This window comes from Squalius cephalus (assembly GCF_949319135.1).
Source record: "Squalius cephalus genome assembly, chromosome: 5".
NCBI lineage: Eukaryota > Metazoa > Chordata > Actinopteri > Cypriniformes > Leuciscidae > Squalius > Squalius cephalus.
In genome coordinates, this window is record NC_137126.1 from 17549145 (window position 1) to 17574455 (window position 25311).

The window sequence follows — 25311 nt, forward strand, 5'->3', positions numbered from 1 at the left end:
GTGATCGCGCTAAAGACTAGCTTTAATGTGCTATATACTAACTGGTAACACATTTCCATTTGTTGATATTAGTTAACTACATCAGATGACATGAAAAATATATGCATCTAAAGCATTCATAATCTTAGGTTAATTTCAACATTTACTAATACATTATTAAAATCAAAAGTTGCATCTTTTATTTAATTTATTTTATTTTATTATTATAATAACAGATACTAATAAATTAATATCTGAGATTATTTAATGGATCTGAGCTAACATGACCTAACAATGAACAGTGGTAACACTTTATTTTACTGTGTCCTTGTTACACGTTAAATGTACTTATATAGTAATAACAGTAAATTATGCATAATTACAAGCAACTAACTCTAAACCAAACTCTAATCCTAACTTAATCCTATAGTAAGTACATATTGTTAATTAATATTACTCAGTACTTAATTGCATACCTGAACTGTAGCGGCCTAACATTAACAAAGATTGATAAACACTGTAACAAATGTAATGCTCATTGTTAGTTAATCAATTAACTTGAAACTTGAAAAATATATTTTATATATAATATAAATATATATGAAGATAATTGACTTTAAATAAGCAGCAAGCCTGGGGAAAAACAAACCTGCTGTACACTAGCTGAAAACCAACTGAGAACAAAGAGATCTACAACATGTGAATACTGGGAATAAGACCGGTGAAACATGTCCATTACTGTAGGGGCCAGGGGAGACACTCACTATATGGGCTTTGTTGTAACATGTTTGAAGCAGAAACTATTTCTCATGAGTGAAACTGTATCTTGAGTTCTTCTTGGGAATGACAGGACAAGACATCCTACACTTGGAATAAAGACTGATTTTGCCCTACAGCGTTGAATCGCTGACAATATGCATGGATGATCCAGCACTGTAGGGCAAGATCAGTTCAACGCAACTGTGCTAACACAAACCAGATGTCTTTCAGAATAAAAAAATCTGATCTGATGTGTTTATGTGGCAAGCGCAGGTGCTCTGATGTGTATGTGCATGTGAATGTGTTTTATACCTGTGGATATCCTGCGCTGTTGTAGCGGGTACGCCCCCGTGAAGCCGGAGCAGCCATTGGGCGAACTGCCAGCGTCGCCCGACCAGCTCCGCGCTACTGTGCAGGGGTTTTTCAGGAGCCCTGTGTGTGTGACACAAGAGAAGTGGGTGAGAGTCACTCACTTGCTATTTAATCAGGTGAGGATTTCAGACCAATATGTGAAAGTACACATTACACTTTACTCAAATATGTTATGGATGGATCTCACAGTCCTCAATAAACTATATTTAAGCTTATATGACAGTATAGGGGAAAATAATTGCTGAAATGTTCCTCTCTGGAAATGTAATGAGAGTTTATGTAGGCATTAGTCATAGTCTCAATATGTCTCCTATAAAAGTCTTTAAAGAGAAATATTTTTAGAAACCAATAAAACAATAGTTGACATTCAATAAAAGAACACAGCTATGCACAATGGATGTTGACAGCATAACTCAGATGATTTGGTTTTGGAAGAAACTGATGAGAAAGCTTGAGCTCACATTGATTTTTATTTGCAAATCTGAACATAGTTTGTGACATTATTGAGATCTCTTATGAAGCATGTGAGATAATGTCACATGTGGGTGTAATATGGCGCATGAAGGAGTAAAGAAACAAAAACAGTCTTTGATCAAAAATTCAAAAAGGGAACATGCAGGAGATAGCAGGATGTCACATTTTGCCATTGTTTTGGTTTCATTTTCACATTGGACTTTCTCCCGTTTCCTGTGTTCCTTTGTTCCGGCCAGTCATTAATTTCCATGGACACCCATTTAACAATCACACCTGATAGTCTTAGAGTTAATCATCATTGTGTATTTAAGTTCCTAATTTCCTTCAGTTTGTTGTCTGGTATTGTTGTATGTTACACACTGTTATGTTGCCTTCTGTCCTGTGGATTACCTACGTTTGTGTATTACTTAATTAATACTTTTTGCATCTTGATCATCTTAGTCAGACCTAAAATGTTACAGAACACCAGACCAAAGAAAGATGGATGGATTATGTAGCAGAACTCATCGCACTAGCCTGTAAAGGGCTCTCGATATTGGATTATTCTGCTTCCTTCTACCAGCTCGCCCGACACTATCACTTTGATGACGAGATGCTGAAATCGCTCAACTGGATTGGAGTGAACTATTACAGCCCTCTCTTAATTTACCTGATTTGGGAACATGAAGAGAAGCCATCCTCAGGTGTCTGCAGGGCACGTATCTCCAGCTAATGCCATCGCTCATGGCCACTGCTGACACAAAGCCCACTGCCACTGTGGAGACAGAACCCGAGCCCAACACAGACCGGGTGCCATGGACAAAGAGCCAGAGCCGATGCCTGCTACGGATCCAGAGCCTGCAGCCCTGTCCATCCCGGAATGGAAGCCTGCCTTCCAGTCTGACTAGGTATGTGAGCCGGTTGTAACTTCTGAACAAGTGGGAATTTCAGTGGAGCTAGAAGAGTACAATCTGCCTCCACTGATCCCAGGCAGCCCCAAATCTATTTTGACATCCAGTTCAAAGTCTGAATCGCCCGCCTCCTCTGCCAAAGCCAGTCAGTCCTTCGGTCCGCCTCCACTGGCTCCCTCCAGTCTCTCGTCTCCTCCTCTAGTGGTTCAACCCTTCAAGGTGGATCTGCCACGAATCTTCTGCTCACCAGCTCTGCCTTGGCAAGTGGATTCACTGGACTCCCTTGTCCCTCCAGCTCCACTTTGTTTAGACCTCATCCTGCCTGCGCCACAGACTTCCGGGAAACCAGCTGCGCTTTATCCCTCCACCCCTTCGGTTCCGTCGGGCTCTGCCTTCCCTCTTGCTCTGGTGCTTGGTGCTTGTTCGCCTCAGTCCGCCTCAGTCCACCAGCACCCAGCCTCCACCTCGGCTGCTCGTCACCGCAGTTCCGCCCTGGCCTCCTGAAACTACAGGGTTGTCTGGTCTTCCCATCTCCTCAGCTGCGCCTGGGTCTCCAGTTCTCCAGGCTCCACCGTTGGCTGTCGGACCGCTAACTCCACCTTGACTCATCCCACCGTTGGTTCCGCCATGGGGATCTTCAGTCTCGTCTGCTCTACTTTGGTGATCTTCTGCTCCTCCATGGGGGTTGTCAGTCCTGCTGTGGTGGTCTTCTGCTCATGTGCCTGATAAAGACCTAAAGGTTGAAACTGTGCATGAAATGTGTACACCTTCTTTGTATTTTTGGGTCTTCTACTCCACCATGGAGGTTTTCTGTTCTTCCACTCTCCTGAACTCTATTGGAACATTTATCATTTACAGCACAAGGAGTCACCTTCCAGAAGGGGGAGTTCTGTCACGTTTTGCCTTTGTTTTGATTTTGTTTTCATATTGGACTTTCATTTACCTGTTTTCTGTGTTCCTTTGTTCCCACCAGTCATTGGTTGCCATGGACACTCATTTAAGTATCACACCTGTTAGTCTTTGAGGTAATCATCATTGTGTATTTAAGATCCTTATTTCCTTCAGTTTGTTGTCTGGTATTGTCGTATGTTACACACTGTTACATTGCCTTTTTGCATCTTGATCATCTTATTTAGACCTAAAACATTACACAGGAGAATAACGTAAACACATTAACATTGAACTTGATATAAACAATCCTGGACAAAGAAACTGAGGAAACTAAGGGCATATAAAACATAATTTTAGATAATGAGTAGAACAGAAACAGGTGAGTGAAAACTAATTAACAGCCAGGGAAACTAACTAGGGAACTAAGGAAAACATAAACAGAGAAAACAGAGTGAAAACAAAACTAAAACAGGACATAACAGTTCATAACCGTTTCAGATGATTAGGGAAAGTTTGATTTCCATATGCTCTCCATTTAATCTTGTTGTTGTTGTTGTTAAAGGAGTCATAACCTAGTATTACCTTGGATACCCACGCTCTATTATAGTCTTTCAGGCCCTTCTAAAAAAGAAAAGTGGAAAAAAAATAAACACAGAGCTCCTCTGACCCTTATTTCTGAAGGCATTATTGTCTCGCGAGATCTGATGCGATATTTTGGCTGTCGTGGACGGTCATTTTAAAAATGCAAATGAGGGGCGCGTTGATTGGTGACAGGAAGGAGGGGGGTTGACACCGCAGGTAACTTCAGCATATCATTCCAAAATGACATCATGGCGCAAGTTGTGAATGAACCCGACCTGGCCGCGACCTACGGAATTCAACCGTATATGTATGAGCCAGACTCTGAACCTGAGCTGGAAAGGGAAGATGTAGAGTCGATGGAAGGACGTCTACATCAAGATGTCTCTGAATGGTAAAGACAATCATTTTGACTGAGACATACATTATACCTTTTATTTAATGTAGATTACATTAACGGAGATGTAGTCTACTTTTTTTATCAGCTTACAGTGGTTATTGAGATCAACGTTTGCTATCATGTGGTGTTTTTGCCTTGTTTCACGTTGTGGTTTTTTAGACATTCAATATTTTTGATATCAATATCCGAACGATTCCGGCGTAAAATGATTAGCACAGACACTAACGTTAAGCCAGTGGGAAGGGTTGTAGGAACCGCGTCATTAAAAATGAATTTAATCCACTGGTCCCTGACAGCTTGGTCCGTTCTTGGGAGAGAAAACACATTTACATATTGATTCCGGCAGTCAACAACAGAGCAACTCACGTGTGCACTACGTTTCTGCATCTTTCGCGACTGAATATGAGGGGGAGAGGGGCAGGGCGGGCTTCCTGCAGCATAGGTCTGCGGTGTCCATATATGGTATATCCTGCCCCGTCTTGACGTCAAGTCGGGGCAGAAATTAAAATCTCGTATTTGAGTGCGCGTGCACGTGGGCTGGTTTACGAACCCAGGGGTAAACAAACGCTTCACTTTTAAATATCGGCTTCCCGGCCAGTGTATAATCGTTAGGCAATCATAACATACATTGATTCTCGTGGAAAAGTGAAAATTACAGGTCATGACTCCTTTAAGGAGAAAATTTGCATATTAAAGGGATCATATGTGATTTTTCTTTGGAAAGGAGTGTTTGTTTAGAAGTTTATTTCCACCTCAAAGAAAAAATTAAATATAAAGAAATTTACTTCATTTTTCATAATTGGTCTAATTTGTCATAATTTGTCTCCTAATTGCAGTTTTATTTCTTATTTTAAACTTTATCTCACAATTACTTTATTTTACTTTAAAGTGATAGTTCACTCAAAAATCATACTCATACTCTTGTCCCTCATGCCGTTTCAAATCTTTAAGACTTTCGTTCATCTTTGAAACACATTTGATATTTTTAATGAAACCTTAAAGATTACTCTCCCTCCATTTTAGGTCCTTTCCACCAAAACTTTGATGCTTAAAAATGCTCATGAAGACATATAAGTAATCCATATTAATCAAATTTAATTTATGATTAACATATCTAATTTAGGCTTTTATTCACATTTAAACATTGATCAATGCACATACATAGAGCTAATCAAATATGTTAAACGCAAGCTAAACCACGCTTGCTTGACTCTCGAGAACTAGTAAGGGTTGTCTCGTGCATCAAGTAGGCTAAGCATGTTGGAAACATGCTTAATGATTTATATGAATTACTTTAACTTTTTATTAACTTTTTGAAGTGTCAAAGTTATGGTTAAATGGACTTTCGATGGGTGGCACAGAAATCTCTCATATTTTCAAAAATATCTTCATTTGTATTTCAAAATATGTTGTATGGGTTTGTAACAACTAACAACAAGAGATAGATGTGATAAAAAATGCACACATGATAAAAGTGTGTTCATTTTTGGGTGAACTATCCCTTAAAGGCATAAAATGGGCTTCCGTTCTTGTACATACTTAATTGAAACATCTGTAATTAATGAGTGTCCTTCTACGTTACAAACATTTCAACATTTGTGTAGTGTCAGTTGTGTAGCATGTAAAACCGGAAGTCATTTTTATGAGAAAGACCCATGTGAGAGTGTTTGTGACTGAATGTGTGTGGCCCATGCAACATATCTCTGATTGATATGGAAATAACTTGACCCCCAGATGTTTTATTTGTTCGCTAGTAAAATTGCAAGTGCCTCATTTTCATCTGTCTCTGAATATGAACTTTCAGACCACCCAATATTCTGACTCCCTATGACCTTGAGCAACAAAGGACACCTAGTCACACACACACAAACACAGACTAAAGGCAAAATTTGCAGGCTCACTTTATGAGACCCGGGATATTTGCTCCTTTCAATGCCCTCATTTACGAGACCTTGATGAGAGGCCGTGCCACGCAGAGCAGATTCCTTTTTTCAAGGTTTCCATCTCATCTCTAAGACAATCAAGCTCGAGGTCAAAGATCAAACCTGCAATTCAATTCATCATGAATGTCATAAAAATCTCTCTTTCAAGGGTTCTTGATTAGCTCTTTAGAAAGGGGCTTGAAGGATGGACCACAGTACAGGCAGAAGTTGTTGCCTTGACCATGCGAACATTAGAGAACCTTCAAGTCCTTTTTTAGTAGCCTTGAAAGTTGCATTAGTGATGTATAGATATTGAGGGGTTTCAGTTTAATACCTCTTTATCCACTTTGTGATTGATTAGAGTGTGTGATTTGATGACAGCCTTTACAATGTGTTCTGGATACTAAGTCATGCTAAAGATCAATGGATTTGACAGTCAGGATAATGAAGATCTGCCACTTATACTGTTATTCACATTGAGACAACCAAAAATTTAGACTAACACCAGGACAAGATGTAGTAATGACTGCCTGAGCCTGTTTTTACAGTAGGTTTGCTGTGTCATTTCCTGTTAGTAAATGGGAACAAGAATAACTGCTTTGGCAATGCAGTTGAAATAGTCAAGATAGTATGCAGGAACAAAAGGTCTGATCCATAACCTTTCATGAGACGCTGCCAGGAAGAGACATGTAGATGTTAGGATGGATGGAGAGAGAGAGAGAAGCAGTCTAAACTATGAAAGGCTTTTAAAATAGCTGCCAAATTCCAGCCTTTCTCCTTATAGCTGCACACATAAACATAGACGCAATCTTTACGAGACAGTCAGGAAAAGCAGAACCAAGAAAATGGATCAATGACACATAATGGTGTCCACGAAACACATGTGCCAACAAATGTATTTATGTTGGCATTGAAAAGTTTTAATTTAATGACTCTAAAAATGTGTTGTGTTGTGACCATCAGGTAAAACCTAATAGCATACTTTCCATACAGATTGAATACATTTAACTGTACATATTTTAATCATTATACACAGGGCTTGACATTAACACCCGCCAACCCAATGGCGGATTTCAGCAGTGGCGTGTAACAGTCACTCCTGCTAGCCACTTTAGCGGGTTGAATTTTATACATAATATAGGATATACATTTTTCAATTGTAGTCTTTTAAAAGGGCATCTGAAATAATAAACTAAGTGCAATGTAGTGTTGTCAAAAATATAGATGTTTCAATATATATTGATACTGAAATATCACTTTCAATACTCATTTTTCACAGAATAGATACACAATACCAGCTGCACTTTCTCACTCTCTCATCTCTTTGACAGCGAGTTGACACATAAATCCACCTCCCCTCATCCACTAGTTTCATTTTCTCTGGATGAATATTGTTGGTGTTACAGGGCTTGAATTTCGGCGTGGGATTGCGCGTATTGCACATAATTTTACTCAGTCCCGCAGACAGACGTGCACGCACATAAGCCGCTTCCTACTAAATTGAGTTTTTGTCGCTGCGTACTGTGCTCAAACAGTCAAACACACAAAAAATAATGACAACATGCTGGTCTTGGCAAGAATTCACGTATACAGTCAGTTATGTTGTGGTGTATAACAGTAATGGATCTGTAAGTCAGGTCTTAAAGTGACAGGAGCCTAATATGCCTGCTGCCAAATTATGAGATGATATTACAAATATCTATATGGCAGTTTTCCCCCATGTATCCATTTCAAAATTGTAGCCAGTAAAAATGCTGAGTGGCTAGTAACTTTGGAAAACCATAGTCACAGTGGCTGGTGAGCAAAAAGTTCATGTCAAGCCCTGATTATATATATAATATATGTCTGCAGGGTTCTTCTCTATGATATAATTTTCTGGTACGGTTTTGTATGTTATTTTTTTATTTTTATTTTTTTACAGAAGAGGTGTATTCAAGTCATTGTATGTTGGAATTGCATTTTTAATGTATGTTAATCCAAAATGCAAATGAGATCATTAATATATTAGTTGTTTCTCCTTGACAGCAATGAAATATGGTAGATATGACTAGAAATGGAGAGTAAATATTGAAATTAAATGTTATTTTATTTGTTTTTGAGTGAAGGAAAAATATCTGTTAATGTTTAATGATCAGTTATGTTTTACATTTGAAAGACTTTCTGTAATTTTGAAGTTTTGATCGTTACCATTGTGAAGAAGAGTAGAGCTTATGGTTAGGTTGTGGATAACTGAATGTATTAATACTAAAAAGCATGTTGCTTAGTTTATTGAACAATAGCTTTACTAATGCCAGTACAGTAACAAGTTTGTTTCTACTTTTGCTGTGCTGTGTTTAATTGTACAACATGACTCAAAGTCAAATACAAACATTTTTTTTTTTTTTTTTTTTTGAGTGAATTACTCAAAATCACACACATTTGAGTCAACTAATTAAACATATTTCACCAAAAACAAAAATCATAGTGTCATAGACTAAATCATTTGGGAGATTTTACATGATTTATTCAGGTAGATGACAATAAACAAAGCAAGCCTTAAAATCTACTAAAAAATATTATGTGTAATATTATTACCATATTTATTTAAAAAAAATAAAGTAGATAGCACATAACATTTTGTACAGTGCAGAATTGCATTTGATATCAAGTCTACAATCAAAAAGTCAGAGACTTTGTCATTTCTCATCAAATTATTTCAAGACCATTCGACATTAATTTTTATAGATCAACAGTATACTCTTGCACTAATTTACTTTGAGAAATTTTCAACAAAAAATCTCATTAGATAATTCTTTGATATTATTAATATAGCATTCATTAATTAAGTTTTGTAGTAAGTATATACTTACATATCGTTTTTAAACCTTTCCAATTTATTGGTCATAAGAAATTCCCTAAAAACTCGATCACTCAAATACAATTATCAGCGAGGAACTGGAAAAGAAAGGAGAAAAAGTATAAGAAGGTTAATGAGAGAAGAACATTCAGAGCAATGGCAAAAACATCTAGCTTTTTGAAATCTACTTCAATATTTCATCAGCCCATTTTTTTTCCCTTCTATTTCCTATGGAAGGAACAGCATGTGTTTATGGCTGTTGGAGTGTCCTGTCCATTAATCTCTCTGTAGATACACCAATCTGCCTCTCAACAACAGTGGTTCAATGAAAGTATGTGGAAAAATACTATGGAGAGGCTTTTAAAGATTGACGTCATGTCGTCATCAAAACAGAACAAAAAATTCAGTCCCTTACATTTGAACATCTGACCGCCTGCAATAACAAGCATGGACATGCGTAAACACACACACATTAATGCTAAATTTACTGTTTTTCTTTTAGATATGTGATGGGCCGGCTACAGGATGTGCCATCCTCTTGTTTTTTTCAGTATGTCTGCTTCATAGTGATGTGTAAAATATGAGGTCCATATAATCCCTGGTGTATGACACACGAGGGCCTACAAGTTGAGTTCATCTGGAAAGAATGTTGGCTATACCAGGAATAAATTGTAGAAAATATTTGGCTCACTTGCAATCATAATATTAATTATGTAGTGGGGAAGAATTATTTAAGGCAATTTGGAATACTGGAAGCATCCACAGGATGAAAAGGGAGAAGCGCTTAAGGTTTTGGAAACCACAGTTTGGAAATAATCAGTTAGAAGATGAAGATGTTAAAATTATTTATAAGAAATAGGTGTATTTTCATATAGATCATCATAGCAGATCTGACTGGGAGACTAAAGGAAAGTGAACCATCACTGAACTTACTTAAGCTGGACTATGGCGCTATTTTCTTCTAGATCTCCTGTACAGCCGAAACAAACTTTGCTGCATTATATTCCTGTTATCACTGTAAAGCTGCTTTGAAACAATATTGTAAAAAGCACTATATAAATAAAAGTGACTTGACTTGACTTGAAGATATTCAACTCTGCCCGTTCAATCATATCAAATTTAATTTCTCAGAGAATGCTCTTTCAAAGCTCAGGAGACTTTAAAGTAGGCATGGTAATGTAAATGTATTATAATGTAAATGATTAATTTGAAAAGTCAGAATTCTCTCCGTTGACGTATTCAGGCCTTGTCCAATCATGTATTCCACTTAAACCCACCCCTCCACAATTGTCCACAAGCTAGCATTCATTTTTGAGTGCAATGACCACATTTCAAAATTCAATCAACAACCAATGTACTGTATAGAACAACATTCCCCGATGTTTCATTAAACTCGGATGTACGTCACAACTTCCTTTTCATGTCGACATTAAATGAAGTTTCAAACATAGGCTCGGGAGGAGCCTAATCATTCAGTCCGGTCAATCAACATTATGAGCGTATATAAGCAGCTGTCTATTCTTCCGGCATTCCTCCACCTCCCTATCTCCTCCTCTATTTCTCTCATTCTTCCTCTATGTAGAACGGTAATAGGGGGAGTTGAGCTTGGAGCTCGAGCCGAGCCTCGGGTTTAAGCCTCCTTCGAGGACAGCAAGCCAAGTTTGTTCAACATTAACTAAAGACTGGATGGGCATGTGAATACATGAATGGAGGTTTCAATTTTGTCCCAGTCACAATTACCTCTCATCTCCTGTAAAACAGTCCTTCATAATCACAAGAGCCCTATTTACTCTATAGCAAATGGCTATTAATTAACGTGCATTTACGTGTGTTCTCATCTCAGGAGCCGATTAGTGTCTCCAGCAGGTAAATAGCCCCCCTTCCAGACACACACACACACACACACACACACACACACACACACACACACACACACACACACACACACACACACACACACACACACACACACACACACACACACACACACACACACATCGCTCTGGCATCCTGTTCCTCATTTCCTCATTGTTCTCTGATGACTTCCTGCTGTACCAAATCACACACTCACCAATGTAAACAACCCTCAGAGAAAATAATGGCGAACGGAAAAAAAAAAAGTGTACGACAGTAAACACTTCATGTCCTGTCCTGTAGTTACATCACTCGGAAAGCGTTAACAAGAACAATGGAATATCATACCATTCCATCAAAATTATGTCATGATACTGTATCATGTTACAAAACAATTAAATAAGACGTGTCTGATGGCTTGCAAAATCATCTGACTGGATGAGGGCAAAGGGTGAAAGGTTCATTCATTCCTAAAAATTCTTTAAAGTGCAACTCTAGTGCAACCTCACCCCAGAGACATCTAAATCAGTCTGGAAGGAAACATACGCACATAAAGGAACTGAACAAAATGTATAGCACAATTCAGTCTTATCTTTCACGCCCAAGGAAAAAGAAAAACCTATATGCAATCTACAATGAAGTCATACACAAAACATATTCCAACCAGATATAAGCTGTCATTTAAGGGCAAGGACAAGGAGGACAAAGCATCTCTCATGTTTTATACACAAAAAAAAAAAAAAAAAAAAATGACATGATTTCAATTGAAAGACACAATCCTGTAGGGACAACCATGTTGGGAATCACATGTCCTAATCACACTCTAAAAACAGATTGTACTGAATGCATAATGTAAAAATGTCTTTAACGACCAACTGGAGAAAAGATGGACAGATCGCAGTGCCCTTCAGGATCTGTTTTAATGAGTTTACTTGGGCTGGCTAATTAATTAGGCAAAGCAGAAACTGTTTTGATTGAATTAGTTCTTGATCTGACTAGTTCTTAAGACACAGTCTTAACATAAAGACAATGTTAATGCAACTGGCCCCCGGTCAGTTATCTACATCCAGTTCTCTTCCAGTGAAAGAGTGTCAGCCTTAGGGAGAACACATAGTACATACAAATGAACACGTACACATTCATTACACGTACTGTACATGACAAGGTGTCATATGTCAACGCCACACATCATTTTAAAGGGAAGTGACAGCTACAGCAGCCATTGTATACAGTACAGTGGAAGTGTTTTACTTAAAACTGTCTTGTTAATTTAAAAAAAAAATACACCAGATTTTAGAAGATCCAGCATTTTTTAATGTGCTCATATGGAGGAAAAACACATTGTTTTCCTCTTTTTAAGTGGTTATGCAAAAGCTATTGGAACAATCTAGTCACATGAGTCATGACTCAATTAAGTTATTAGGTACAAAATGGAGCTGGCAAATTTACACAGTCAACATTTGGTGCAATTACTAGTGCAGCACAAACATGGCTAGAAATAGTACAGCTGACACAAGTTCAGGGCTGTTGTAATGACTCAGTCTCCAGTGTGCTTTGACAGTATCTAGTTTAATGAAAATGTATGAAAGCATGTTGCATCTGGGAATGTTAAAAAGGATAAAAAGTCTTACCCTTACTTGGTGGCTGTACAAAGCGCACAAAGACGAAGGAGATCAGCAAAAACTGTCGTTAATCCAATAAATCCAACAGGCAAGGAAAACTCAGGTAACAGAATACTACAACCACGTAAAACGCTGACGAGACAGGACAAAGAACTGAAAACTGAAAACAGGGAGTATGTATATTATCAGACTAAACAAGGGAAATAATGAGAAGATTGACAAACACCAGGTGAATGAAACAGCCAAAGACTGGGAAGCTAGGTCACAAAAAAACAGAACTAAAACACACTGAACAGAACACAATCCTGACACAATGCTGCATTTATAATAAAAATATGCCCTTTATAAGCGAGTATGAATCCACACCTCAGTTTCAGAAGGAAAATAATCATCAAAAATATATTGCATTTATTTACTTAGCACTTAGCTACCGGTGTAGTGAAAAGTACTTTCTTTGGTCCAAAAACGGTATAGTAACTGTACTCTAAAGTATCATTCAGATTGGATCAAACAATGCAACTGAAAAGAATCATTCTTTCATGAATAAGACCTCTCTACATCTCTTACACCAAAGAGAGCTAGAGCAGATGTCAATATTTGGTAGCTCTATTTTACAGTGTCCTTGTTACACGTGTTACATGTACGTAAGACATGCAACTAATCCTAAACCAAACCTTAATCTTAACCCTATATTAAGTAGGCTACATGTTGTTAATTAATATTACTCACTACTTAAATGTATAATTGTAACAGTGTCATCTCATAAAGGCTAAGTGATGTTATTAAACTCAAACTATTCAAAATCATTTTCTTTATTAAACTTAATAAACTTAAAATAAAATAAATTAGAAATACTTTTTTTAATTATTTTTTTTTATGTTGCCTCTGCAAGTAAATGGAACAAAACAAGCTTAAGCTGAAGTACTAAAATTACTAAAACTAAAAAAGCATTTCTGGATATCTCATCGGATTTCACGTGGTTTATAAGACTTTACGTCAGACGCCAGACGTAAACGTCAGACGTTGTTATAGGAAACATGCTGAAAGTCGCTGCAGAAACAGTTTTGAAAATGACAAAATAACGGAGAAATGTTTTAAAACCGGTGGAGACGACAGCACTGAATAAAGCCACGCATACCAGCCTCCTATGTTTCTGCCACTGCCTCATAAGATTCAGCAGACCAGCACAGTGGCTACATTGTCATGTCGAAAATAAGACAACATCTGTATTGCAAATGCAAACCCTTCCATATTGCTGTTGTTGTTGTTGTTTTTGGCCTATACCTACCAACGCAACGTCATTGCCATAGAAACCAATGCAGATATTCCAGAAAACGAAAGAGCGGCATGATAGGACACACAAATCAGATTTGAACAGTTGCGATACACAATGTGGACAATCAATAATTTTAGATCAAATTCCAATTGGAAAAACAAATAATCGGATTTGGACTGACAGTGTGAAAGTAGCCTTAGGGTATGTTTACACAACACTGTTTTCAACTGAAAACTGAAAACTTTGTATGTGTTTTGGCTGTTCATTTACACGACAATGGAGCTTTGGTTTTGAAAACAATGCCTTTCCCGTCTCCATGTTACCAACAAAAACGTGAATTTGTGAAAACAGTGACCTCATCCGCATGAGTATTACGTGTTTGCGGGGTGTTTCTTGACAAAGTGACATCGCCAACTACTGGCCTGGAATGCAAATTACAGCCTTTTTAGTCATTTTTGCAGATCCGTGTGAACGGGGGTCTTTTGGACAACATTGTCAACTTTTTTTAGTACAATGTTGTCATGTAAACACCCTAAATTTTCAGTCACCATTTCAGGTCTAGTTGTTCAATAGTTGCTGTTGTTTCTGATTGTTACACAACTGTTCCCTGTTCCATTGATTACAATCATCAGTGTATTTAAGCCCTCAGTTTTTCTCTGTTCGTTGTCTCTCATTAATGTTATGTGATGTTATTTCAAGTGTAGTGCTATCTTTGTGCTCGTTAAATATTAAATTGTTATTGTTCATTCTGCATCATGCATCTTTGTGGATTACACTACATGGCAATCCGTGACAAAAAATACCAAAAAAATATTAATAAAATATAAACTAAAATGAATATGAAAAAATAAATATTAATAAATACTAAAATAACGCTGCTATAGCTTCAGAAGACTGTAAATATAGTTAAGTAGTATGGACAACTTTTATGATGTGTCCTTTTTTAAGCCTGAAAGCTCCGGTCTTAATTTAATGTAATTTAAAAAAATGGCCCGTATTATTCAAAATGTTCCCTTTTGTGTTCTATGGAAGAAAATGTTTACTGGTTTGAAAGAACCTGAGGGCAAGTAAATAATGTTAAAATTAACATTTTTCCATGAACTGATAACATTATTATCTTTAAATATATTTTCAATACAACTATTAAAAAATAAGAACAGAGAGTTATTAAATGATTCATTGCATGAGTTATGAAATATATCAAGTTTATAATGAAAACTATAGAGCCAACCTCACATGAAAGCTTTAAACATGAAATTGGTCTATGTGATTGGTATATGTATTGGTTCACGTAGGGAAGGCAACCAAAATGTTCAACAACATGTGTCGCATCGGTACTGAGCTTTCAAAGTGGTTTGAACAGCCTTCAACATTCTTTAACGGCAGGAAAAGTGATTTAGCTCATTACTGTGACTGTAATAGAGCTAAAGACACATAGCGCAAGTGTGTCAGTGCTCACGCACGGAGCATGAAAGGGGACAGAGACTCACGCTTGCATGGACAATCCGCATGCACAAAAATACTCCCAACATGCCCAGCAGGAACGATAATCTGTGTGACACCTGAGTCACCATAACTAATCTGCTTTTCATTCTTTATACCTTTAGTCTTTAAGCACTTTTGCTTAAATTTAAAGGGACAGTTCAACCAGAAATGAAAATTCTGTCATCAATTGTCATCAACTATTGAAACATTTTTCAGAATATGTAGGGGGTGTACATCCAGCTGGTTGTTATCGTTTTCTTGTAATATTGACTTGAGCTGAAATATTTTATTAGGGCTTTTAGTGCAAAGGCAAATTCACGGATATTTAAGATATACGGTACAGTCATACCATTATTACATGGCAATTTCGCCACATAAATAATTATGGGCATGAGAGATATTGATTTGATTGATATTGAAACTGTTTTAAAATAATTTCTGTTTTCAATCTTATAATCCATTACAGTATACAAAACAATCGTTGAAAAATGGCAGCAGCAGCATTTGTATGAAACAAATCCCGGATGACATAATTAAATAATTGAAGACAAAATATTGATTTGAGTTATTAGCTCACCAAACTTCCACGAATACATTTTTTTAAGCGTATAGTGCTGACTTCAGTTACCCGGATGAGCCTGTGTTATCAGTTTTTACCGGTTGTTATCAGTTACTGACCTGTCAGATTGTTACTGCTGAACTGATAAAATGATTATGTGGTGAAGTAAATACTACAGAGAAAACAAATTCTACATGAAAAAGCTAGTTAAGGCAAGAATTCAAAAAACAAAGTAAATATTAGTACTCATTTCAAGCTTGTAGAAATTAAAGCGTAAATATCAACGTTATAAAATTAAGTAAAACTAATCAACTTTTCTGATTCTGGTGTTCCCATCATGCATTGCATGGGGCTTGAATAATTAATAAGGTTGATTTTTTTTTTTTTGCTGTTTTCCAGCTGTATTTACACTGTTTTATCATTGCTTTTGTTAGGTTTAGTAACTTGCCATTTTGTGACATTTGGAGTTAATTTTCTACTCCAAATTACACATTCATACTCAAAAACGATCCATCGAATGTTACCGTCATTGTGGTACCATTGAGGTCTTTTTGTTCAGGTGCTGCGGTACTTCTAGATATGGTGTCTACACAATATCTACTGTATTATTTGCTTAGATGTTTCTAAGTAAATTATACACTTTAGAAGCATGGTTTATTTCAGTGTTATATTGTTGGAGTAAAAAGTATTGCAAAGGAACCTTCAACTAAGTAGAAATTACGCAACAACCTTATACCGGTCAAGTTAAAGTTACTTATTTTCTTTGTTAATTTTACTTAACTTAGTTAAGTAGAGTTAACTTAATTCCACATGTGAAATATACATACAAAATCGGTGTGCAAAAACTTGCGAAAGAAAAGGTAAATTTTACTCACGTTTTTTTTTTTTTTTTTTTTAGTGTGGATGGCACGATTGACCAATCAAAATCAGGTATTCCACAGAGCCGTGTAATAATTATTTATTTTCCACATAAGAAAGAAAGTCATTAGAGGGTGAGTAAATCAAGACAGAAATGTCATTTTTGGGTGAACTGTCCCTTTAAATTAAAGCATTTTACATATGTTAAGCTATCATGATGGTCATCTCTTCACTAGATTAGCAATGAATCAACTAATTATCAAATATCTAAAATAAATAAAACAGAATCGCAATGGGGGCTGTTCTTAAACAAGCCAGTGACTCAGAGGAACTAAACTTCCTTTCAAATTGCCGTCTTCTCCAGGGTGCAAATTGGATCCGTCTGTTCTGTAGGGTGTAAGTGCAGCAAATAACACCTGTCTGAGTATCACATGAACAGTAGTTTGGGGGCCCCGTTACTGTTTAATGGAATTTTTTGGTGTGTATGATTTGCTGCTCTCATGGGAGAAAAAATGCAAGATTCATATCTCTATCAGATCTTATCTAAATTACTGACAGTTCTGCATTCACCCTGTAACATATCCGTCAAAAGAGCTAGAGTGTGAACAGGATGAGGAGACGAAAAGAGCAGTGAAAGGAAAAAAGGGAGGAAAGGATACCACAATCAGACATGGAAGCTTTTATGGACCATATTTACAGTTAGTAGAGGTTTAAGTTACGATATGTTCTGACCTGCACTTTGAAGAATGTGCTGTCTGGAACAAAATACATAAAACATATGCAAGCATTAAAAAACACATTGTCCTCCAGACTTCAAGAATCATGTGCACAAAGATAAGCTAAAAAAAAAGTATTGCTTAACAGTTTGAGAGTTGGGGGGAAAATGTATGAAACATAGAAATGCACTTTTCACCATTTGTGCACAAGAAACATTTCTTGTTATTACTAAAGTTGAAAATGGTACAGCTTAATATTTTTGTGGAAACATGATACTTTTTTTTCAAGATTCGTTGATAAATCTAATGTTCAAAAGAACAGCATTTATGAAATATTTTGTTACCATCTTTTATAATGTCACTTTTGATCAGTGTAATGCATCCTTGCTGAATAAAAGTATTAATAGGCAAAAAAACAAACAAACAAAAAAACACTGACACTAAACTTCTCATTGGTAGTGTATAATATACTAGAGACTGAATCCAGATCATTTAATTTTGGGACAGTATGAAAGCTTGGCATGTGCCTGCTTTTGCAGTCCCACAGCTTCTTTACTTACACTTGTGTGTGGCCTGAAACAGGCCTTACATACACTATACTCTGGTGCCACAGACAGGGGTCAGTTTGCAAATATCAGTGTCCATCATGTGCAGTGGAGAAGTTGACCTTAAAAGTTTGCACCTGGTAATTAGACAGTTGGACCTCTCATTAACTTGTCTGTCGCAGCATGCAAAACCAAAGATAGACAGAACTAAAACATATTAGATAATTACACTGGCGGTGACTTGCCTCTAGACAATGTGCAACATTAAAGTCAGAGGAGTCCACACACACACACACACACACACACACACACACGGTACTTATGCTGCCATAAAGATGGAACGTGGGGATGGGAAAGGTATTGTTCATTCTTTAGATTCTACAAATCCATTAACTTAAACTGAATTACCATACATAAGGTCAAGTGTAATCCCATTAACACTGCACCAGAGAAAAAGGGTCTAAAACACTCTGTTAAAGAAGTTGTTAATGCCTGCTATTTTCAATTTTACTAAAATTTGGTGTTGATGACATCAAACACCTTCATGAATACACCTTTTACAAATACACTCACATACAGTGTGGTCGCTGTGATTTTGCCAAGTAAGACATAGTCCTGCCTGTATCAACATCTATTGTTGATCCTGGAACAACATTCCTGTCCAAAAAAAACACCCTATCCCTACCCCTAAACCTATAACCCTAACCATAATTTATCCCTAAAGTCAGAGGGAAGTGATAGGTGAATAAAATCTATCCCTCAAATCTGATTGGTTGATTGAAATGTTGTTCCAGGATCAACAACGATGTTGATCTAGGAACATTTTCTACTTGGTGAATTCATGTTAACCCAAACAGTGGAGTCCAAAAGTCTACTACTGACAACATTTTATTTTATAATCAAACCATAAAATTCAGTGAAAACTGAATGTGAAAATGCAAAATATTCACGACTGTTTTAGTATTTGGTTTATCTTTCTTTTGATTTAATGACAGCTGCATAGGCTGCATGAAGTACACCAAGATCTCACATATTCAATATCACACATTCACTTACATTAGTGACCTAGAAATTGAAAATAATTAATATTCATTCAACTTCATAACGTTTCCTTCAGACATGTGGTGCCGTCTGTACTTTGTATGCTAAAGCTTCCTCTAAATGTATGCAACCAAACAGGGACCACAGTACAAGGTGCAGAGTTGCCTTTATCAAGGAGTCATGCATACACAGCATAGAGCAAATGATTAACAGGGCAGCTTTTTGAGCCGATCAAATATACCCCCTTTGACATCACTCATCACTTTCAAAGCTGAAGAGCAGATGCTTAAATTGCAACAGTTTGTACAACAGTGAAACAAGAGATCTAAACACACACTCCCCCTCCGATGTGTGTGTATCACCTGACACTTCAGACAAACTTTCTCAAGTGCAGTTTGGCCCTCTGTGTAGTCCTGTCTGGAAACAGCCCGAGTTGCTTTTGATTTGGAGACAGACAGTGGCTGGAGGGTGTCTGAGAGACGCTGTGACTTTAAGCAATTAACTTTCCCTTTAAAGCCGCTCTTATAAAACTGACAGCTGCAGACATTCACAAAGGACCAATCACCTCTTCAGAAACACAAAACTGCGCTGCCGTAAACCAAACTGGTTGTCTTTTATTGGGGTGGTCCGGCATCCCGTATACACCCCCCTCACTACCACAGACGGGCCTTCTTACAATGGGACCCTCTATTTCTTATTAACGCTCATGGACTTGGGACGCTCCAGGGAAAGGTTGTGGCCCCCAGAGACCTATATAGAGCAAACTCTAAAAATGCCAATAAAGTTGGGCACACAAGCCACACAACTTGCTGTTTACACTGGAATTCCAACATGCAGGAATAATGTATAAATAGGTGGCTTGGAAAATGAATATTGTTGCAAAACTGTTTCAGTGCAAGTTTACACAACAAGCTCTGTACCATCACATGTGTCATGAGTGATTACATTCTAAATCTCAATGACTACTGCCAAACTATGATTAACCAACCAAGCACACATTTTCTCATTTGAGAGACAAGCAGAGGCTGATGTGGTTTAAGAGAAGATCAGGTACAGACTACTCTTACACTCTATCATTCGCAATGATCGCAGCACATAATTACCAAGCGAACCAAAGAAAAAATAAAGATCTCGATAATTCCGACAGATCTAATAAAGTCTTCAAATCTCAGCGGCCTCAGAGCTCGGTGTACCGCCCTTTGAAGTGGTTGAGATAACGAATGAAGTGTGCTGACATCGATTTGTTAAGCTTTTATGGCAGGCCGTTTTAACATTAATTAATTTAAATAGGCTTTTATATTACTAATACTTCTTTTATAATTACAGTCATTAATCAAATAGTGCTTTATCCAATAGTAGGTTACTCTTTATCTTAAGGTGCCCTTGTCAAAGTGCAATTACACAAATAAGTACTGAGTAATATTAATTAACAACATGTACTTAGTATAAAATTAGGGTTAGGAGTTGTTTTAGGGTTAGCTGCTTGTAATTATGCATAATTTACTGTTAATACTATAGTAACTACAGGTGTAACACTGCAAAATAAAGTGTTACCCAATGATACTTCTTCCTTTGCTACTAGTGCCAAGTAACAATTCTATTGCCATTTTGCCAATGAATTGTAATGGCATCTGTGGCTCAGATATCAACTATTCACTTCTGACTTGTAGTCCCATGTATTTACAGAACTTTACTTCTTTATTAGATAATATAACATATTCACGAGACCTAATGGGATTTATATACCATTTGCTACAGTAACATTTGTTATCTCACTGGTTGCTTTTTTACTTGATAAGCTATGTGATGACTAGTCAGAATTGCTACTTAATAGTCGAGGGGGTTTATATTGAGACTGAAATATACAACAGGAATACAAACTACAGTTCATAAATAGATAGCAGTGTCTATCAAATTAGTAATAAAATTGGAATTGATTACAATTAGACTATTTGAATAGTAGCCTGATCAATTACTAGTAAAACTGGAGCTAGTACACTGTAAAACATATTGTTGGTTTAACTTAAAAAATTAAGTAACCTGGTTGCCTTAAAATTTTTAAGTTTATTGAAATTGAAAAATTGAGTTAATACAATGAAGGAGATTGGTTTAATCATCAGAAACTCAAAATATTATGTTATCTGAAAAAGAAAAAAAAATTGTGATTACAAATCATGGAAATATGGTAACAAATATATATACATTTATATATATATATTATATATATGAAGACTTCAGATGCAAAAGCCTCTAAGTGCCATCTGAAATTTTCTTCTAGAATGAGCATTTTTATCAATAAAATACTTGTATATTTAGGTTCAGTCATTTTACTTTAATGACAATTAATAGGTAATTGTCATTGCCATTAAAGTGAAATAACTGAACATAAACATACAAGCTTGATAAAAATGATCATTCTAGAAGAAAATTTCAGATGGCACTTAGAGGCTTTTGCATCTGAAGTATTCATATAGCCTATATATAAATTTTTTTTTTAGTAGTTAGTTAGGCTGGCTACTAGTTCTGACTATTAACAGTAACTACAATCAAATTAATTATTAAACGCATAAGAAACGTACTAGAGACATAAAATAGATAGACTAGGCTACTAGTTAGTTCACAAGAAATCTTTGTTTAAACGGCTTGCCATGAGCATTTGTAATAATGTGACAGCGCACAACTGAAGACTAGCGCGCTTTAATAAACTATTCACATTCACTGTTTGACTGGAGTGATCGCGTCTGCACTTCATGAATTATAAATCACACACCTTAATTGCTCTAGTAGCCTAACACTGATTATTTTATTAAGATGATAACATAATAGATATAAACTAATAATAAAAGATGACAATCTTGCTCATCATCATTATATGAACTCTAGTAGCCTGCTTGCTCATTCCATTTCGTTCCCATTACCTGCCCGCGAAAAATGAAGAAATGCTATTATTTTAAGAAAAACGGGTTTAAGTCACTCATAGACATATGAACATAAACAAACATGCCGCATAGTTTCGTTTTGTTCAGTACTTCTCAGTGCAGAACCTGGTAGATGTCTGTACCTCTGCATGACATTAGCGTTAAGATAATAGAAACCATATTTCCCTGGAGTCAAACTCACCTAGAGACAAGAATGGTTTGGTTTCCATATTAGCGCATGCCAGCTTTCTTTCTTGTAGATAGTGATTTATTTTCCCCAGTGGGCAAGCTATAAGATCCCGTAGGAAACGCCGTCAGACCAAAGCCAGAGATCCGCTGTCAAAATCCACTTAATATAACTAAAGTATCTACTTCAATCGCTCCATCCAGTTTGTAACTCCGCGAGAGCGCTCGCTCACTCACTCCCAGTATTCCTTCAGCGTTCAAGCACTGCCTCACTATAGGGACCCTACCAAGGGGGACTCTGATCAGCTTCACTTTTGCAGCGACAAGCCACTTCTACTTTTTACAATGTGGTACTGTTGCCAATGCCAAAACCCCCTTCGAACTATAAAATAAATGGCAATAAAACAATACATATGTGTATTTGACAATATTTATACGTGTATGACAACTGCTTTTGTTATGTAAACGAAAAAACAAACAAACATTTAATTGGATTATCATTATCAAGAGCTATTAAAACAATCATGCCCCCCCCCCCCCCCCCCCCCCTCTTTTTCTCTTTCAACCTCAGGATTGTCTATCTATAGACAAACTAAATGTGTTACTGTGTGTGTCATCACACTGGTGTTGTATCCTCCAGGGAATTCATCATTAATTAATGTACATGGCACATTAAAGATCAAAACCATCATCAGCATTATGAAACGAGTATTTAAATGAATATGGCTTTACTCAATGCCAAAGGGAATTAATTATGTGAGGTGGAGATATATTCTAATAGTTTTATCATTTTAATATAAATATCATGGCATGGTAAAACATGACATATAGAGCCTATAAACTTTAAAGTATAAATAATGGTTGAAAAATGAGAGACAGTAGGCTATCTTATTGCAGTATAGAGACAGTATTTTATTACAGAAAGTTCTGCAATAAAAACGAAATGCATCCACAAGTATATAAACAACTTTCTATGTGCAACCACATAATTTTATTATCTTTGTTAAACTCTTTCCCCTGGTTTCACAGACAAGGCTTAAGATAGTCCCAGACTATAATGCATGTTTGAGCTGTTTTAACCAAATGTAACTTGCACTGACATATCTTAAATATGTCAGTGCCACTGTTTTGTCTCAAGATGCACACCAGTAATGATTTTTTTTTCTAATGCATGTTAATTAACGCTATTTAAATGCACTAATTGAACTAAGGCCTAATCCTGGCTTAATCTAAGACCTGTCTGTGAAACTGGGCCTTTTCACTTCAACAGTAAGTGTATTTTTAACAGAGTAACTGGGATCTTAATCTCTTCAAGCAGGTCAATGTCATGAGCTTTCCTTTGTGGAGAAGATGTAAGTGAGCTTTCACACAAGTCTTAACGCTGGGAACAAAATATTGCACATCATGCGGGTTTTGTTAGTTTGGGGTTCATATGTAATTAGCTGTCATCTGATTAGATGTTTGTTTAAATGCCTATTTACAGCCTTGAATTTTCTGTCCTATTGGTCTGCATTATACTGTACTAATTCAGTGCAAACTTGACACCTCTCCAATAATGCTTGTCTGAGCAAAGAAAATGCTGCCTCAGATCTAATTAAATGGTAAGTTTAGAGGTCAAATAGCCTTTCAAAGCAAATGGCACAGTTCAACATATGAGTTCTATACTGCAACTCATAGCTGTGAAAACGGATGAGGAGAGAGTCATAGGTTACAATAACAGCTGGTGAGATTGGGAGAGCATACTCACTTTTCAAATAGTATCATTCTCTGAGGAGACCAAAGGCTTTCCAAGAAGGACTGCAATTATTCCTTAGTTCAATAGAGAGAATGTATCATCCAGTCATCCACATGTGATTCATTTCAAATATGATGTACCTTTTTTCACTGATATCTATTTCACCTGTAAAATGTAGTAAACATATAAGGATCAGTTCAGTTTTAGAATGCAGTCCAGACAAATTTAGATTGAATACGTATTTAAATAATTGACTTTAACAATTGTAATCCGCTCTTTTACTCCTAAAGTTTTACACCTAAAGTAAACATTATTTTACTGCAAGAATTTTGAATATTACTTTATGCCATATATTGTTATGCTTTAAACATTGATAGGAAATGTCAACCTGAGTCAGGGTGAAAGCACAGTGTTTTCTTATTCTTGTGTGGATGACAGACAGTGGAGGTCTTAGGTTCACATTCCTCACTATCGCTCGAGAACAAAACTCTGAGGACTGTCCTGTAAACTTCAACATCGTGCAGGAAAAAAGAAAGATGATATATACACTGCCATTCAAAAGTTTGGGATCTGTAAGTTATCTTTTTAACGTTTTTAAGTCTCTTCTGCTTACCAAGGCTGCATTTATTTGATTAAAAATACTAAACAAACAGTAACATTGTGAAATATTATCACAATTTGAAATAACTGTTTTTTTAATTTGGATATGTTTTATGTAATCCTGAATTTTCAGCATCATTACTCCTGTATTCAGTGTCACATGATCCTTCAGAAATCATTCTAATATGCTGATTTGCTGCTCAAGAAACATTTCTGATTATAATCAATGTTGAAAACATTTGTATCATTTTTTTTTTTTTTTTCAGGATTCTTTGATGAATAGAAAGCTCAAAAGAATGGCATTTATTTGAAATCTAATCTTTAGTAACATTAAATGTCTTCACTGTCACTTTTGACCAATTTACAATTCAATTCAAAATTACACATACATTTTATGATCAATGCATCGTTGCTGAATAAAATGATTAGTTTCATTAATGTCTTTCAACGGTAGTGTATAATGTTACAAAAGCTTTCTATTTCAGATAAATGCTGTTCTTTTGAACTTTCTTTTCGTCAAAGAATCCTGAAAAAAATTGTACACAACTGTTTTCAACATAGATAATAACTAGATGTACCGCATGGCGGTACAAAATATGACCGCCGCTCAGGCCTGCACTGGCTTTCCACAAAAATAAATGACGTGGAGCAATTTGGCTGTATTGCGTGTTTATGTATATAAGTTGTATATTTTAAAAGACTGTCTGGAGTATTCCTGTGGATCATGGATAATTTAGAGTTTTGTAATTATTTGCCATTACTATTTAAGTTTTATATCAAAAGTCATTAGTTTAGACACTTAACATCCATAATG

General features: G+C 36.4%; 1 protein-coding gene across 2 annotated transcripts in view; it reads right to left on the minus strand.

Moving 5' to 3' along the window:
* Positions 1 to 22405, minus strand: part of rxrab (retinoid x receptor, alpha b) — a 78435-nt gene extending 56030 nt beyond the window's left edge. The window contains exons 1-2 of one of the 2 annotated variants that reach the window (XM_079870603.1): positions 22179 to 22405; positions 1051 to 1170 (exon numbers count right to left, since the gene is read on the minus strand). In XM_079870603.1, coding sequence (XP_079726729.1) covers positions 1051 to 1170; positions 22179 to 22206 — 148 coding nt within the window. In that variant the 5' untranslated portion in view covers positions 22207 to 22405. The remainder of the gene's footprint in view (positions 1 to 1050; positions 1171 to 22178) is intronic. The other variant, XM_079870604.1, reaches the window with a different exon arrangement.
* Between the last annotated feature and the right edge of the window lie 2906 nt (positions 22406 to 25311).